This window comes from Eptesicus fuscus, chromosome 9 (genome assembly GCF_027574615.1).
Source record: "Eptesicus fuscus isolate TK198812 chromosome 9, DD_ASM_mEF_20220401, whole genome shotgun sequence".
Lineage (NCBI taxonomy): Eukaryota > Metazoa > Chordata > Mammalia > Chiroptera > Vespertilionidae > Eptesicus > Eptesicus fuscus.
In genome coordinates this window covers 11,063,874-11,081,843 of record NC_072481.1, presented here as the reverse complement: position 1 = coordinate 11,081,843, position 17,970 = coordinate 11,063,874, and the positions used below count along the sequence as shown (strand labels likewise).

The 17,970-nt window shown below is 45.6% G+C and overlaps 1 protein-coding gene across 3 annotated transcripts in view; it reads left to right on the top strand.

Moving 5' to 3' along the window:
• Nucleotides 1-17,970, top strand: part of CAPZB (capping actin protein of muscle Z-line subunit beta) — a 122,756-nt gene that overhangs the window by 36,305 nt on the left and 68,481 nt on the right. For all 3 annotated transcript variants that reach the window (XM_008148144.3, XM_008148145.3, XM_028155465.2), the window contains exon 2: nucleotides 16,896-16,985. In XM_008148144.3, the coding sequence (XP_008146366.1) occupies nucleotides 16,896-16,985 (90 nt within the window). The remainder of the gene's footprint in view (nucleotides 1-16,895; nucleotides 16,986-17,970) is intronic.

Here is a 17,970-nt window from a genome sequence, read left to right as displayed (position 1 = left end):
TCTTGTGCAGCTGGAGGCTGCCGTTTTCTCTTCTTGTCTTCTGGGTCCTCCCTCATCAAGCCACCCCTCACCCAGCATCACCAAGGCCTCTGCCACTTTGGAGCCTGGGGAGGGCCTGAAGTGGTTCTTTCTTTAGTTCTAGGGTTCTGAGTGTGTTGGTGACACAGGGGGTGTGTATTGTGAAAAGGGGTGAACAAGCCCATCACCACCCTCTAATCAGTGGCTTGTTCTTTGTAAACATGCTGGGTGCTCAGTGAGTGAAATGAATGTGCTCTGCCTACCCCCTCGGGGCCATTGGGCCTTCTCCTTCTGCCATGAAACGCTTCTCTCCCCGGGCTGGCTGGGCAACTGAGCCGAGTCCCAGAGAAAATGCAGTGTTCCTAAGTACACTTCCCACACTCACGTTACTTCCAAGGAAAGTTCTGACCCCATGAACTCCTGTGTGCTCGGGTCACCATTGGGCCATGTGTCCCCACCCCTCAGAATGCAGGGAGGGGAGAGACCCCAGGCTGTAGTAGGGACACAAGCTGCACACCCAGGACAAGCAGGGCGGAGTAACTGGGATTCACTCCTTTGGAGTTTTCTTTCCTGCTTATTAGTATATTATGTATATTTTCTAATTGCATTATTTATTCTTGGAAAGTGTGGTTTTTCATGTAATGGTCTGTCTTAAGGATGAACGAGAGTCAATTAGTCGAGTTGGATGCAGTAATACCAAGGCAGACTAAGTCACTGCACTTAGGGGACCTCAGCTTGGCTGTCAACCAACTTCTCCTCCTCACGTTGTTCACCGGTGCGCATACCACACGCTCTAGCACAGCGGCGGCTCCTTGCTTTGGAGCCGGTGGTTGCCATCCAGAATAGTTGGCATTAGGCTGGACTGTGAGGAAAGTTGGCTGAGCTGCCAGGATTAGATTTCAGGAGACATGCTTAATCTACATAAGAGAGCAAATTGTTTTTACATCATCTCTCCCAGCATCTATTTCTAACACATATTCATTACACTTTATTAAAGTGTTTCCTGAATGATTATGCCTGGAAGTACTTTCTAAGCAGTTTACTGGACTTGTCACTAATACATGTATGCTTTACTTCAGCTGTTGGCAAAATTGGTAGCAACCCCCTGCCTGGTTGTGCTCTGCCCTGTCCTGCTTTATTTTTCCTGGGCAAAGGATGTGATGGCAGCCGGAGAAGCTGCTGAAGTACTAGATGTTAGGACCTCGATTCTCTCAAAAACAAACAAAACAACAACAGACTCTAAGCCCTGAATCTAACAGGAATAAGATCGAAGATGAGTGGTGCGTAGTAAGCACCCAGTGAGTCAGTGGCATTGACCACAGGAACAGTTTGGGGAGTGGTCTCAGAACTGAGTCGTAGGTAGGACCCGGGCAGAACTTGGAGTGTTTAGCCAGGAGGCGAGCTGCCTTGTGAGGGAGCACATGATGGCTTGCTTCCGATACTTGAAGGGATGTTAGAGGGATGTTTGTGGCCAAGAACTTGTGCACCTTCGGGATGGCTCTAGGGGACAGGAGGCTTGTCAGTGGGTAGAAGTTGAAGGTATGGGGACGAGCATCTCACAGCCAGTGCTGTGTGCCCTGGGCCCTGGTGGGTTTTCCTCCTCTGGTAATGACCAAGCAGAGGCTTAAAGGCACAAGGCTTTAGGGAGCTTGTAAGGGGGAAGTGGACTCTGAGGTCACTACGTTTCTGTGATTCTTCAGTCACTCACACTTCAGCTGATACCATCGTTTCCCATGTGGATGGAAATGTGTGCAGTTGTGCTGTATGGGAAAGAGGTTGCAGTTGTCTGGGATGGTTTCATGACTTCTGTTCCCGTCAGTGTGGAACAGTTAGGTGAACGGGGCAGTTCTGGACTTGACCTCACCTTGCCGCGTGGGAGTGTTTGGAACACCTGCCAAAGGCGTGCCCTGCCCTGTCTCGCCGCTGGGCTAGCCGAAGGCCAGAAGTCTTCTTTCCCACAGGCATCCCTTCAGGATGTGCCACCGCCCTCCGCACCGCCTTGAACTTTTGTGGTCTTGTGAGGAACTCGCTGAGTTTTACATCCTGCAAGAATGAATCCCGGCTGATGAATAAATCTGTTTTCCATCATCAATTGGAAATGGATTCCTACCCCTGCGTCCTTGCTCTGGATTTAATTTTCCTATAAGAATCAGCTAAGCCATTTTCCCCAGTCAGAAGATGTCCCAACTCGGTCCAGCTGCCCACTGTTGGTTGTAAGGAAAACCAAACGAGAGTGGCCAACCCTTGCTGATGACCTAGGAGGCTTTTGGGGGCCCGTCAGCCTCTGGTCCCTACATCATCTCTCCCAGCATCTATTTCTAACACCTATTCATTACGCTCTGTGGTCAGGCACATGTCTGTGCTGTTACCTCCTTTGAACAAAGCGATGTGTTTCAGAGCTGGAGTCCTAGTCCTTAGGCAGCAGGTTTCTCTTATACAGAGTATCTGTCATTCGTGAAATAGCAAAGGAAGCTATTTGGGAAAGGGAGAACAGATCTGGATTCCAGTCCCACGTGTCTGCTCGGTTGAGTCCTGTGGCCTCAGAGAGCCGTGGGAAGCTTCAGTGGTCACTTTTCAGAGTACCTTGGTGTGCTGCTCAGCACGGAGACACTTGGGAAAGCCTCCTCTTTCCACTCAGCTTGCTCCGGCTTTCCTTAAGTTTACTTCCTAATTGAATTTTCTCATTAAAGCCTGCTTTCCAGAGCTGCAGGCCAGCAGTACACTTCTGAGGTCGCAGGCGACTGGCCAGCTCTCTCTCTCTCTCTCCTCTCTAACTTTATTGAGGTATAATCGAAGTACACTAAGCAGCACACACTTAAAGCGGACAACTTGATCGCTTTTGCTTGTTTTATGATAACGTGTAACATCTGCCTCCCTGCACTCCGTTCCTCCTGCATCTCATCTGCACTCCCCGGCTCTCCAGCCTCAGTCAGCAGCAGTTCCAGCTGGCAGCGCTGTCACAGTGTTTCCGTAAGCATTCCCACGATCCTTTAAGTGAGGAGCGTGACCTCGGAACCATGTGCCCGGTCCCCTCCCTGACGTAGGAGGAGGTGGGAGGTAAGAACAATACTTGGATGGATGGATTCCCTGTCTGGGGCACTGCCGGAAAGCTGAGCATTCGTAGGCCATCCAAACATTGGCGTTCTCCTGGGATTCAAGGGTTAGAAGGGGAAAGTGAATTGATTTCTACCTTCATGTTAGAGGAACTTGCGTAGCAAAACAGCCCCCTCTGCTTTTCTAAGCTCTCCTGTGGTGCCTCTCATTCGTTTTGGTCATGGAACTTATGAGCTCAGTATAAGAAAATTGGCAAACTAAAGCAAAGATGTTTTCTCTTTGTGTCATGAAGCTCTCCCGCTGGTGAGTTTTGAGGCTGGCTCTGCTGAGGTCCCTGGTAAACAGCTTACTCCCTCTCCCCGGGCTGGGGGGAATATGGGGAGAACGCACTGCTGGTTTTGGAATACTAGAAGGGTGTCTTGCTGTGACAGTATCGGGAAGAAGTTCCACTGCCCATTGTGCTTTGTTCCTGATCACTTTTCCAGTGGTAGAGATTCTTCGTTTCATATCAGGTCTTTCAGACTGTGCAGAAGGCGCCCAGCTTCTCGGGCTGGCCGATTTTGCATTCTGTATTTAATCCCGTGACCAAGAGACCGGAAAGAATTGATGTTACTCTTTATTTCCTTTATTGGAAATTTGCAGCATCCCACTCAAAAACATCTTTAGGGAAGTGTGTCTCCTTGGGCTCAGTTGCCTACTGCATGGCTTTGGCTGTAATGTAGGTGAGGAACTTACTAAGCTGGGTGATTAGGATAATGACACCCCCACCTTGAGCTGGTCAGCACCGTGTCCTTAGATTTCTCCCTGTCCTGCTCTAGAAGCAAGCTGTGAGGGCCAGAGTGACATTTCTTATATGCCTGGAAGACCTTACTAACTTAAGGTCCCACATTATAGGACTCTGCTTTTAATGAGAATTTATATGCCTGGATGAGAAACAGTTTTATCTACCCTGGAACAGGAAAACACTATTCTGAGAAATCGAGCATTCGTATTTGTAAAGAATTGTCTTATAAACCATCCTTGGCATTCTGCTTTGTAGAGGCATGTGCTGAAACAGGCCCAGCCCAGATCACGGAGCCTCATCCAGCCCTCCTTTGATCAAGCAGTCATGCCATCAGGCTCTGCAGGCCCCGAGGACTTCCTGGTGCTCACAGTCGCCGCCATCTGTGGATGCACAAAGTCCAGCACTGTTTTCTAGAGGTTGGCAGAAAGCCAGAGGCCTTTATTTTTAAATTTTAGATTATATCTACCTTTTTCCCCCCTCTCTTTCCTCTGTTGACTTAACATGTAAAATTTATGGAGCAATGACTATGTCCCAGGTATGTGCTAAGGGCTGTGTAAGGATTACCACTACTTGGTTCTTAAAATAACAGTATGAAGTATGTGCTCTTGTTATCCTCATTTTATAGATTGGGAAATCTGAGGTCAGAAGAGTTGAGTAACTTGTCCAGGCCCATACTGCTAGAAACTGGTAGAGTCAGAATTTGAATGCAGAGAGCCTCTCTCAAACCTGTATCCTTAACTAGAGTGCCACACCACTCCCTCATCTGCCAGCCAGCTGGGCAAAGTGAATACTAAGTAACTAGCTCCCCATCTTTTACAGACAAAGAGGTGGCCGTGGTTCTTAGGACAAGAAAGGGAGCCGTGGGCTGGCTGCCAGACGGCACAGGGTAGTGATTAGGTATGTAGGCTTCGGGGTCAGAGAGCACATGTAACCTCTCCACATAGTGTGTCACAGTCTTCGTGTCTGACAGAATACTAGTACTTACCTCTTAGCATTGTTTTTAAGATTAAATGAGATATTGGCATATAAAGCTCTTAGATCAATGCCTTAATAAGTTTTAGCTATTATTTATATTCATGGAATTTAAGCCCTTAAGTCTGAGCCTGCTGTGGAGTAACAACTCAGTGGAAGTTGCCTTGTTGGGCACAGCCTGCTTTAGGTGGTAGTTTGAGAGATGGTAATAATAGTACTGTTCAGTGTTTGCTGTAGTTCCTGCTTATCAAAAATATATTTTAGCATTGGAACTTGTTGCTTCCCTTTTTGCTCACTGAAGGCCTTTAAGCCCCCTACTCGCCACAAACTTGCAGGAGACGCAGCATTCAGCATTCATTAGAGGATGGAAGGAAAGAAGGCTTTGAGCTTCAGAAAATGTCTTGTTGGCGAGATATTCACTAACTCTAAGGAAACTTGTCTGTTGATGGAGGTGTGGTGCTGTTGCTTGTAAAAAACAGTCATCTAGCCCGAAAGAACCACTAAGCAGCCGCCTTGACTGATTTCATTTTCAGCCTCTGATTCCATAGCTGCTCTCTTGCATGCCTTCAGGTCATGTAACCGCTTTAGTGTAGGTGTTTTCATCCCATATAGGAACGTTCGAATCTTGTGCCCTCTGTTACTACTCTGTGTCAGAGCATGGTGATCATGCCTATTTTTTTTGAACACTTAATACATTTCAGGAGCTGTGCTAGTTTTTTTTGTGTGTTTTTTTTTAACATATATATATACTTTATACTATTGTCCTCAAAACAACACTGCAAGATAGGTGGTATTATTATTATTTCATTTCTCAGGTGAAGGAGTTATAGAGCTCTCCACTGCTAGGAAGTGACAGATGAGGATATAAGTCCTTGTCTGCCCCACTTCCAGTGTTTTTGTTTGCTTGTTTGTTTGTTTTGTTTTTTACCACCCCTAGACTGGCAAGGTAGCCTGTGTTAGGTCGTAGATATAGAAGGACCTCATTTTAAGGCATCTCCTTACCTCGTGGGTCCTGACACCTGGAAGTGGGGGATCTTTGTGACAGGTCTTTGGTTTGATTTACAAATTTATCACAGATTGTAAAACGTGGCATTGTGCTTTTCTGCCACCATCATATATTAGAGCTTTGGTGTTATATTTGGGGGTGCCCGATGGCCAGTGCTTGTTGCAGGAGTCTGTTGTATCTGATGTGTGCCCATGGTAACTGTGGAGTGTGGTACCATAATACGCAGCAGCCGTTGAGCTGGATGGGGCCAGCAGAGACTGGGGGAATCTTCCCCCTTCATAGGCATCTGAAATAGGAGCTCAGGACCCAAGGAAAGAAATGGCCCAAATGCTCTGCTTGATGCATAAACATTGTGTTCCTTTCCTCAAGCCTCCCTTTGGACCTGAGTCACAAGGCAGCACTGCCCGCCTTCTAGATGAAACACTTGGATGGATGGAGCCTTTATTTCCCCCTCAAATCCTTTCAATGTTGCTGCTTTCCCACCAAGACTTGTCCATTTGCACTGTTTGCAGGTGGGACCCAAGGTCTCCCCCACACCTTTGGAAGCCATGTGCAGGGTGTGGTTGGTGTTACCCTGTGGCCAGATGTTACAGATTTCATCCAGGCCTTCTTATACATCAGTTTGGGGGGAGGTTTATGTGAATTGGCTTTTGTTGGGAAAAAGGGAATTTACTTTTCTTAGCTGTTGTCAGTGAACATATAGATGATGTTTTTTCCAAACTGTTTATTTTTTTTTTACCTTTTACTCAGAATACAGGGACACTCTGCTTTCATGTTCTTTGACTTTCGAGAAGGGCTTCTTGAATTTCTTGTGCCATCGAGGTAGACATAGACAGCATGTATGGCATGCATTGAAGACGTCTCGGAATTGCCCTTAATAATGTGTCTGACTACCAGTTAACAAAGTGGAGGGGTTAGTCACTTGTTACATGAAACCAGCTGGGATCATGCAGAGGCAGCAGCTGTAGACATCTGTGAAACATTAATGATCAGACCATAGGTAATGGCGCCTTGCGGGTCATCTGAAGGGGTCCGGGAAGCCGTCAACCAGAGAGATGTCTAAAAAAGGCTTCAGTGTTTTTGAGAAATCCACCCGTCCCTGGTAGTGTTTGTGAGAACAGAGTCTGTGATTCAAGGTGCCAGGAGATGTCAGCATTTGGGAGTTGATAGAGTTGTTCATAATTTGCCCAGCCTGGGGGAAGATGCTCACTGCCCCTTTCTGATTTGTGAACTAGCAAGCTGTTCTCCAGAAGTCATTTGACATTAATTTTATTTTAGGTTGGGTTGTTTTACACTCTGTAGGGACTGTTTGGCCACAGGAAGCAGACCTGCGAATTTGTCCTTCAGTGCCCAGGATCTGGGACAAGTCACTTAACTTTTCTGAGCTGTGGTTTACTTGTCTGTAAACTGGGATAATAGTGCCCATCTCATGGAGCTATTTGTGAGGCTCTCCCCAAACCCACACGTGCCTGCCTGGTTTATGGTATGCCCTTAGCAACTGTTAGTTTCTTTACTTCCCCTTTCAAAATTTGTTTGCATTTTGGACACTTAGTATTCTTGATAGAAACAATTAATTTGGAAAATAAAATTACATAGATGAGATATAAGTACTCTTTAACATAGTGTAGCTATATTCTTAAATTTTTGACTTATGATTACATAGTCAAGAAATTTGTTTTCTGGTCCTGGTTCATTTGCTATTTAGTGATATGATAAGTCTTAGTTATGGATAAGTCTGGGTCTTGGTTTTCTTTATTTTAAAAAGTTGCTGCTGCCCTAGTCAGTTTGGCTCAGTGGATAGAGCGTTAGCCTGCAGACTGAAGGGCCCTGGGTTTGATTCCAGTCAAGGGCATGTACCTCGGTTGCAGGCTCCATCCCTGGCTCTGGTTGGGGCACGGGCAGGAAGCAACCAATCGATGTGTCTCTCTCACTAGATGTTTCTCTCTCTCTCCCTCTCTCCCCTCCCTTCCACTCTAAAAATCAATGGAAAAATTTCCTCTGGTGAGGGTTAATAACAACAAAAAAAGAAATTGCTGTTTAGATGGTTTCTAAAGTCCCCTTTAGCTTAACATTTCTATGATTCCGTGATTCTGGAGAGGTAGAGGGAGGCACACCCAAGATAAAATGCTCACTCACGCAGCTGGCTCCTTAGCAGAGCCAAGAACAGTGCGTGAGAAATCTGGCAGGCGGCATCCGGAGAAATGGATTTGTCAGTTGTCATCTGACCTGGGTGTTTCCTTGCACAGTCATCCCCTCTGCTCTGCATGGCAGAATCATGGAAAGCAGCAGAAGTTGCTTGTAGGTTGAATGCTGATAGGGAACCAGGTTTCAGGGCTTGGGACAGGGGTCAGCACGCTTTCTGAGGTGTCAGTGAGGTGGACAAGGGTGGAGGATGCCGGAGGAAAAGGGACCTGCTTGTAGGGGGAGCAGAAGAGCACCAGGTAACACCTGTGCTTCCTGCGGCCGCCCTTGCTGAGCAGTGACGCTGCTCTGCCCGTTTAGCGTGTGCTCGCACAGTTGTGTCTCCTTCATAACCTGATTGCTAACCCCTTGCAAGAATGTTTGCTGTTCCACCCAGTTTACCAGGTAAACTTGGATCCCGGAACACAGGGAAACTGCTCTGTGTTCTGCAGAGATTTGTGGGCCGGAAACGTTGAATTTGCTCTCCTTTTTCTAACCCACGCTACAGCAATGAGCTCCACCTCCCGGGCGTGATTCATTTTGGGTCTTCCGCTCCCTGGAGGGATGTGTAAGGGAAAAATCAGCTGATGGCTGGTGTAGTACTCCACACAGAGCCTGCATGCAGGTTGCTAAGTTTTGCTCCCGGATAAATACACCAGGAAAAGAGGCGGCTGGGAATTCTCATTGCTGGGCGGGGTGTTGAGGTAGTTTGGGGACTCTGCTAGGGCAGTCCCATTTGTCTGGTTTCGGTGGCCTCAGATGGGCTCGGGAACACCAGTAATTAGGGAGAAGGTGGACGGGTGGAAATATTTCTTGGTGCCATCCTGGCCTGGAGAGATCGGTCAGAGGGCTTCCGAAGGAACGCTGAACAAGGAGAGGACAGTCCAGAACAGAACAACAGAACAGAAACACGAAGGCAAGATGGCGTGTGTGCGAATGTGGAACTGGGTCAGCTCTCACTCTTTTCTGCCCAGAAGGTTCTCTCCCTTCCTCTCCTTTCGGCTGTAGGGGCTCCATTGGTCCCATGCACTCCCTCGTGAACAGGGCAGGGCACTGTGTGGGGTGCGAGTTGTGGAAGTCTGCCCTTCTTTGTTGGTGCTTAATGACTTGGAAACTGAAATAACACCCCGCCTACCTTTCTAGAGACTCCTGGCAGCCTAAATGGAAAACCTGCGTCAAATGAGCAAAATATCAGGGAGGAAAGGGCCCTTGAGCACCCAGCATCATTTATGTGAACAGCCTAGCAGATAAGCATATGCTTTTCACTCAGGGAGAGTCCTACCATTTATGGCGGTTGGACTGTAGGGACCCCTTTCGGGCCAGACACTGTGCCAGACACATTACCTCATTCTCAGTGGCCCAGCAAGGTGGGGAGTGTTGTTAGGCCTGTGTTTTAGAGTTTTAAAAACAGAGGCTCCGAGGGATTAAGTGGTGACTTGCTTAGTCCCACCCTGCAGGGTGAGTGGGAGAAGAAGAATTTTTATGATTAGATCACATCTGTGCCTTTGGAGTCTTAGACTTTGAGGAAGGGATGAAAGCTGTGCACCCTTAACCTTGAATAAAAGCGCGTGCGTGTGCAGGCGCACACTCCCCCCTCTCCCCCCACCAACACCTTTACACGCTATCAGGGTGCTGACAAATGTGGGGCTGTGATGCTGGTCCCCAAGTTATGTAGGAACCTGCGATTTATTCCTTCTCACAAAGTCCTTTTTTTTTTTTTTTTAAAGTTTTCTAATTTCAGAATCATAGTAGATTAGAAGCAGCATATTAGATGAGGAGTGTAGCTGACAGCCTGACAGGAGAAAGGTTTAAGAAGCAGATACAGGGCCATGTCCCAGGATGCAGGATCTGGAAAGTCACTGGGAGGGGTTCCCAGCTCCTCAGTGACAATGGAATAGCTGGCATGTCGGTCGTTCTGAGTGTAGGATATGTTGGCATCGTCCTTCTTTCCTGCTGTTATCTTCTGCTGTCTTCTTCCGGAGGTCACGAGCCCCTGGAAGGCTGGGACCATGTCTGAACAGTTCAACTCTGTGCCCCCAGTGCCTACCCCGTCACTCACACTGTTGCTCAGTGCCCGAATCAAGTGGAAAGATAGCACGAGGTGTAGTAGAAACCTCTCAGCATGAAGGTATGGGTTCAGGTGTTGATTTTGCCACTGGCTACATGACCTGGCGCAACTTTCTCTGAACCTTGTTATTCATCTGTAAAATGAGGAATGAGGGTTCAAGGTTTGGGTGAATTTGAAAAGTCCATCCGGATCAAAATTTCTTGATCCTGGCAGAATATTTTGTAAAGCAGTGACTTGTAAAGTGAATGCATTTTCATGGTGACCAAAATGACATTGACTCAGCCACCGCATTGTGTACTGAAAAATGGTTAATTTAATGTTGAGTGGGTTTCACCTCAATTTTTGAAAGATGACATTTGCCCAGCTCTGGTGATACACAGAAGACTCCCGAGGGTCAAAGGAGACTTGACCTGACAAATGGTCTTTCACTGTGGCTTTGATTCACTGGATAGAGGGTACTGGCTTTTCCCATGGAACGAATGCTTGTGTTTGTGCTTGGTGAGCCAGCGCCCTCTGTGCGGCTGTCATCACTGTGCCCCTCCCAGGAGATGCAATCAGAGGGCATGCAGTGGAAGGAACACTTCCTCTTTATTAGTACAAACTGCAGTTTTCCAGAGTGACCAGCAGATGAATGGTCGTCTGGACTGGCCAGTGAATCGTGCTCCAAATAGACCCCAGCACAAATTGTTCCTCAGCCACATGGCAGAAAGCAGATTCAACTTTTAAACAAAGTTGCTTGTTGGGTCACAGATGATACAAGGCAAACCAGGCTAAGTTAGACTCCATAAACTCGTGATAAATCAGCCTGGCTCCAGCGAAGTTACCTTTGTGTTGTCTGTGAAGTCTTTGCTGAGCCTCTGGGGAATGTAAACCAGCACAGGCCCCAATGAACTTGAGAACAAACTGTAAAGGCCCTGCAGCTTTGGTTGGTTGTTGATGTGTAGACAGATGCTATTAAGTACAGATCTGCCACAACCAGTCGGTAGAGCAGGCCGAGCAGGGCTTCTGCTCTGAAATCCGAGCAGTCGGAATTCCTGCTTGTCCTGAAAATTACAAGCACTGTTTTTAAAAAGCACACTCGTGGAGTGTCCTCAGAAAATTAAAAAGGGAACTGCCATTTGATCCAGTGATCCCACTTCTAGGAACATATCCTAAGAAACCCAAAACACCAATCAAAAAGAATGTATGCACCCCTATGTTCGTAGCAGCACAATTTACAGTGGGGGAACTGTCCCTCCTTATTCTTTGACATCCTAACAAGGACTCATTTTGTATTTTATTTTTTATTTTTCTTTGCCATATGAATTTTGACTACACCATCAGTTCCTGAAGACAGCAACTTTGTTATGTTCACCATTCAACATCCAAAACAGTGTTTGTCACCTAGGAAACACTCAAATAATGACTAATTGAATGGGCAGAGGATTCTGGAGTGAAGTGAAATGGTCATTCTTTTGCTATTTACCTTTCAACCTGGAAAACACCACCAGTGAAGGTGGAACTGGTAAAGGTCATTTTCTGAAGCAAGTGTCCAGGGTCAGTGAGCATTTTGAAGGAGCCATCCCGTGGAGAGCCCTTAGTGACAGGATGACAGTATACAAAATGAATAGGAAGCCTCTGGTTAGAAGTAACCAGGGCGGGGAGTCCCAGGATAAAATGGACTCGTGAAGAAGTCCAAGTCAGCGTACTATGAACTATGCCTCGTCGCTGCACCTTCTGTGTCCCATTCTTGTACACGCCGCACAGCCTTCTGATTCTTTGCTATTTTGTGGGTGGTTCCTTGAGGGTTGGAACTAGGTTCCTTCATTGGGCCTAGTTCAGGGCCTGACCCACAGGGCCTGGCACTCAAGGCATGGTTGTTTAATTGAAACCCAGTTGAGGCCTTCAGGGCAGTCCCATTTGTCTGGTTTCGATGGCCTCAGATGGAACCCAGAGAAACTGCAGAATTTGAAGGGCAGGTGGGACGCTGTGGGTGCATCTGCACTTACAGTGGTCGGCAAACTCATTAGTCAACAGAGCCAAATATCAACAGCACAACGATTGAAATTTCTTTTGAGAGCCACATTTTTTAAACATAAACTTCTTCTAACGCCACTTCTTCAAAATAGACTTGCCCAGGCCGTGGTATTTTGTAGAAGAGCCACACTCAAGGGGCCAAAGAGCCACATGTGGCTCGCGAGCCACGGTTTGCCGACCACTGCTCAAGGATATGGGATCCATCCAGAAGGACTCTTGGCAGCTGTCTAGCCCAAATCCTAGGCCACAGGGTTAAGTCTCACAAACATCAAGTGACAGGGTAGACCTTGGACTCAGCTTATGAATCCCATTTCTGTCTTTGCCTGTTCTTGTTTTTATTTTTTAGTTATATTGGGAAAATATTTAGTGAAGTAAAACAGTGAAAATGAAACGGAGTAGAGAGCCTAGAAATAAACCCATGCATATATGGTCAGTTAATTTATGACACAGGAGCCAAGAATGCACTGGGGAAAGGATGGTCTCATCAACAAATGGTGTTTGGAAAATTGGACAGCCACATGCAGAAGAATGAAACTGGACCCCAGTCTTATGTCATACACAAAAATCAACTTAAACTTTTTTCATCTGATAACCATAAAGGAACATATCAACATACATGTAAGATTTAGCATCATGATATGAATACCCTCGAACCCAGCATTTTATGCAAGATCTACATGAATATCAAATTTTGTTTTCCCCTAGTGCTTTTTCCTCTTAAAACTAATCTTTTCACTCTTCTGAACTTTATATTTACCATTCCCTTGTCTTAGCTAATAAGGAAAAAAAAAAGGCCTTGCTATAATCGTTTAAAATACACACATACACACACGTACACACACACGTGTGTTTATATCTAAATTCTAGTTCAGTATGTCTTGTTGTTGAGCTTCATAAAAGTGGCAGCATCCTAGGTGGTCCCCTGGGACCTGCTTCCTCACTCCCACCACCAGTCTATTTCTGGGGTCACCCGTGTTGATGCACGGAGCTTAGATCATCCGTGTTTTCCTCATTCTCTTGTGCCATTTCCTGTTTGGACCCCTCAGGATTTGGGATGACTCCCACATAAAGGGTTCCAGTTAACGCTAATTTTAACTTTTTACAGGCTGTCATTAAGTTTTCCCATGTTGCTTGCCTTATGGGAAGCTTTTAGTCATTTACTAATTTAATGAAAATTAGATATCCTTAACCTTAGAAATGTGTAGTGAAATATTGCCAGTTAAGATTAATTGGGATTAATGCAAAATAGGAGTTAAACCATTTTGCAGCAGTATTTTCGTGCTTTCAGCTAGGTACAGAGGACTGTGTGGAAGGAAGCCGTTCTGAGCGCTGGCACGTGGGGCGAGGCTGCAGTCAGCATGTTGAGGTGGCGGTGTGATCGGGCGCTGTGGACGGGTTAAAGCTGTGTCTTTTCCTACTGACCTCTGGTCAAGTTACAGCTTTTCTTTTCCTAGGTAATGCACTGCTCACCTTCTGGTTGATCCCTTCTGAATCCCAGTGTGTTCTGGACTTACGCTTCAGTGTAGCTCGGCTTATGTGTGTCCACATTTCTATTTTAGTTCTCAGGAAGATTGTTAATATCCAAGTTCAGAATATTTCCAAAGACCAGATGTTTTTAGGGGTTGTAAATGGTCTGCGAATTAGAAGTGTATGTCTAATTTTCTGGGGCCTTAGCTTTGATTTGAGTCAGGGAGTCTTTAGTCCCCAAAACTGATTGTTTTAAACCAAGGTTTCTCAAACTTGACTCTACTGACATATTGGGCCAGGTTGTTGGGATCTTTCCTGTGCATTGTAGGGTATTTAGAAACACATCCCTGGTCCCTACCCATGAGATGCCAGTAGCTTCCCCTCTCCCAGTGATGACAACCAAAATGGTCCTTAAACATTGCCAAATGTCAGTGGGGGCTGTGGCAAGGGCAAAATCAGCCCCAGTAAAGGAACACTAGTTTATACCTTTTTAAAAAGTTTTAGGTTCACAGTAAAATTGAGCAGAAGGTACAGAGGCTGCCCATATAAACCCTGTCCTCACACATGCATATCCTCCCCTGTGGGTTTGGACAAATTTATAATGACACATATCCACCATTTATAGTGTCATACAGAGTGGTTTCACTGCCCTGAAAACCGACAGTGCTCTGCCTATTTATCCCCGCTTCTCCGCCAACCCTTGGCAACCACTGATCTTTTTTACTGTCTGTTCCAGAATGTTATATGGTTGGAATTCCACATTATGTAGCCTTTTAAGATTGATATATTAATATTTCACTTAGTAATTTACATTTAAGTTTTTTTCATGGCTTGATAGCTCATTGCTTTTTTCTAATTTTGGAATTTTACTTTCAATTACAGTTTGCCTTCAGTATTATTTTGTATTAATTTCAGGTGTACAGCGTAATAGTTACACAATCCAATACTTTATAGAGTGTTGCCCCTGATATGTCCAGTACCCACCTGGCACTGTATATAGTTACTACATTATTATTGACAGTATGGTAGCTCATTTCTTTTTTGGGTACAGACCAAGGAGTGCTGTTGAATTGTATAGTAAGAATCTGTTAGTTTTATAAGAAACCACCAAACTGTCTTTGAAAGTGGCTGTATCATTTGCATTCCCACCAGCAGGGAATGAGAGTTCCTATCGCTCCACAATCTTTCAGTATTAGATGTCAGCATTTCTTGTCAGCATTCTGGATTTTGGCTATTCTTACAAATGTTTAATGGTATCTCATTGTTAATTTACATTTCTATGATGACACATGATGTTGAGCATTATTTCATGTTTATTTGCCTGTATATCTTCTTTGGGAGGTCTTTGGCTCATTAGTTTATACTTTTTATCTAGCCTACTTGAGTGATTTAAGGTTTTCTATTCTTGCACGGCCAATGGGGCACACGACTATGGGTTTGAACACCTGCCTCCAATTCAGAGCAACAAGAAAGGCTTCGGGGTTGGGGTGAGTGAGGCGAATGTTATAAAATATTTTTCTTTTAAAACATTTAAGACATGTATTTGCATGCATACCGAAACATACTGCTATGAATTAAACAGTTCACAGGTATTAACTAAATAATTACAAGAAGCCTATGAAGTGTACTAGTATGCTTTCTATTTTATGAATAGAGGCTTGTAGAGACTAACAACTCTGCCCAAGGCTATAAGTTAATGAATGGCAGAATTGGGAACGGAGTATGTCTCACTAGTGTCAGATCAGCTGGTCCGTGTTCTCGACCTTAGAAATGGTGTTAAAATGTCTTCCCGTGCCAGCGAGCCAGACGCATGTCACCGTGGCCTTGGCTAGCATAGAAGGCATGGCACAAGTAGGAAATGCATGGTTGCTACAATGTTTCATTAAGCAAAGCAAGTGCTACAAAATTTCTGGTGTGTGTGTGTGTGTGTGTGTGTGTGTTTCTTTGCAGATAGCCAGTTTGTTGTGGGTCCCAGATTAAATTGTCACTGATAACCATCTTGAGTAGGGGCTAAATCTTACCCCCCCCCTTTTAAATAGCCTGCTGTATATGCCATATTAGTTACCTGAAAATGAAATTGCATCCAGTTAACTTAATGTGTTATGTCTTTGGTGAATATAAAACAGATCCTTGTCCCTGAGCCTGTTTAAAGTTAATATATCAGGAGTATAGATGGTCATAGTCAAAGGTTCTATTTCATTACAGCCAAACGTGGCATTTCCAGGATTACTTTGTATATTTTATGAAGATTCCTTAGCTTGATTTAAGGCTTTAAAAAATCCTGAGATTTGTCTGACCAGAGCAGAATCAGGATACAGATCAGATAGTGCTTCTGACCAGTAGTATTGGGGGCTCCATCTGCTTTTTGTGTACTCCTGAGTCTTTACCATTTCAGCTGGCCCACCTCTCTCACCTTATTTCTTCTTGGTCCTCCTGAGGTCTGGCCTTCCGTGTCACAGCCCACTCTGCACTGAATGTACTTTGCACTTTACCAGTCTTGCCCCCACTTAATTGTTCCTTCTTCCTTCACCATTCACTACATATTTGTGGTGACTGGCGCAGGGTGGTGGCTCTCAGTAAATATTTGCATCGTGAAATTAAATGAAGAGAGTTCTGTGAAGCACACAGGGCTGAAAGGAGGTGCTCGGTAGACGAGAGGAGTCTTCATCCTCCCGGGCCCCTGCGGCAGCAGTGACGCCAGGGTATTGCCTTGTCCACTTGGCCAGCTAGTGGGAGCTCTTGGCTGTAAGTGGTTTGGTTCAGGTCTTTGTCTATTTTGCAAGGGCCTGGCACCGTGGAAAATGCACCAAGCTTTAGCGAATGACTGAAGCACTTAACCTTTGTGTGCGTTTTGCAGCTTGGTCTTTGCCTGGCTTTCTTCCTGGCTTGGAGCTCATCAAGGAACCTGGCCTGGTGGTGCTACCTAATGTTACCTGTTTCAATCCAGGTTACAGCAAAGGACAAAGCTTAATCTGCTATTCGAGCATGCTGACTGCACAACCCATCGGGAGTCAGTACATCTGCATCTCCCGTGGTCTGCTGAAAAGCCAATGACACTTTGATGTGGGTAGAACAGGGTCACGTTCTGAACTCTCTGGCCTGCTTCCCACGTGTTTGCTTGTCTTTTGGACGCCTCCACTCGAGACGGACACTACTATCAAAGAGGGACTAGCAGTGTCCCTCCAGGAGACGGGGCCGAGGGCCACTGCAGGCCTGCTTGGTCTCAGCATACCCTGAGCAAGCTGAAACTGCAAAAATGTTGTTAAAAGAGGGTTTTTGGTGTTTCTGTTGGCAAAACGACTTAGACACTTTCATTTCTTTTTTCACAGAGTGATCAGCAGCTGGACTGTGCCTTGGACTTAATGAGGCGCCTGCCTCCACAGCAAATTGAGAAAAACCTCAGCGACCTGATCGACCTGGTACGTGCCTTGTTCATGTGGCTTCATTTGGGGCTGGGGCTTATAATTGGTCGCTTTTGAGTACCTTTTCCCACACAGAATTCAAAACCCACAGGAAACCTGTCTCTCCAGCCAGATACCACCATGAGATGCCTCCAGACAGAGAAGATGGGGTTCATATGGTTGTCTTCATTTCAGCACCCTCCCCCGTGCTCATAAAGCCCAAGACAGGCGTTCTCAAGTTGATTTCACCCTGTCTCCTCCCCCACTGGCTTGTTTTCAGTTTCTAGAAGCTCACCTTTAGGAGGGAGCAGAGGTGGCCACACATGCAGCAGGCAGTCCGCAGTGGGCGGTGTCAGCCTTTAGTAGCCTCTCTGCCATAGTGAAAGTTCTCGTGCCCAAGCAGCATGAAACTCTGCCCTGGGGAATGCTTCGGTGGCTTCACTTCTAGTTTGAAACGGCATAAACCACAAAAGTCAGTTTTTGAAGAGAGTTCATCACATCTATTTTTTTAATATTTAATTTTTTTTTTTTTGAGATTCAAAATCATCGGTCTTAACATGATGCCTCAGATTAACTGGCACCATAATATTTTTTGAAATGCTCAAAAGTATTAAAAAATATCTGTGAAGCTATGGGAAATAGTGAAAAAGGTAAAATAAAATAAAATCAGGCCCCTGGAGGCCAGCTGAGTTACTGCCTCATTTGGCCGGTGAGTTCTAGCCTTGGAACCTGAACCCTGAATCCCAGTCCTCTGTTCTTTTCCTGTGTCCCATGTCTTTTTGGATTTAATTACCAGTTGCCAATCCTGGCTCGTTGGTGAAGTTTGAAAACTTGTTCATATGCTATAATGATATATTTAATATCATTGCATGAATTCCAGAATAGTTATACTAGGAAAAAAATGTGAGTTCAGGAGATGCATGTCATTCACCAATCAAACTCTTCACAGTGTTCTGGAAGGTCCAGAGTGAAGCTATTTTATGTTTATAGGGACACAGACTCC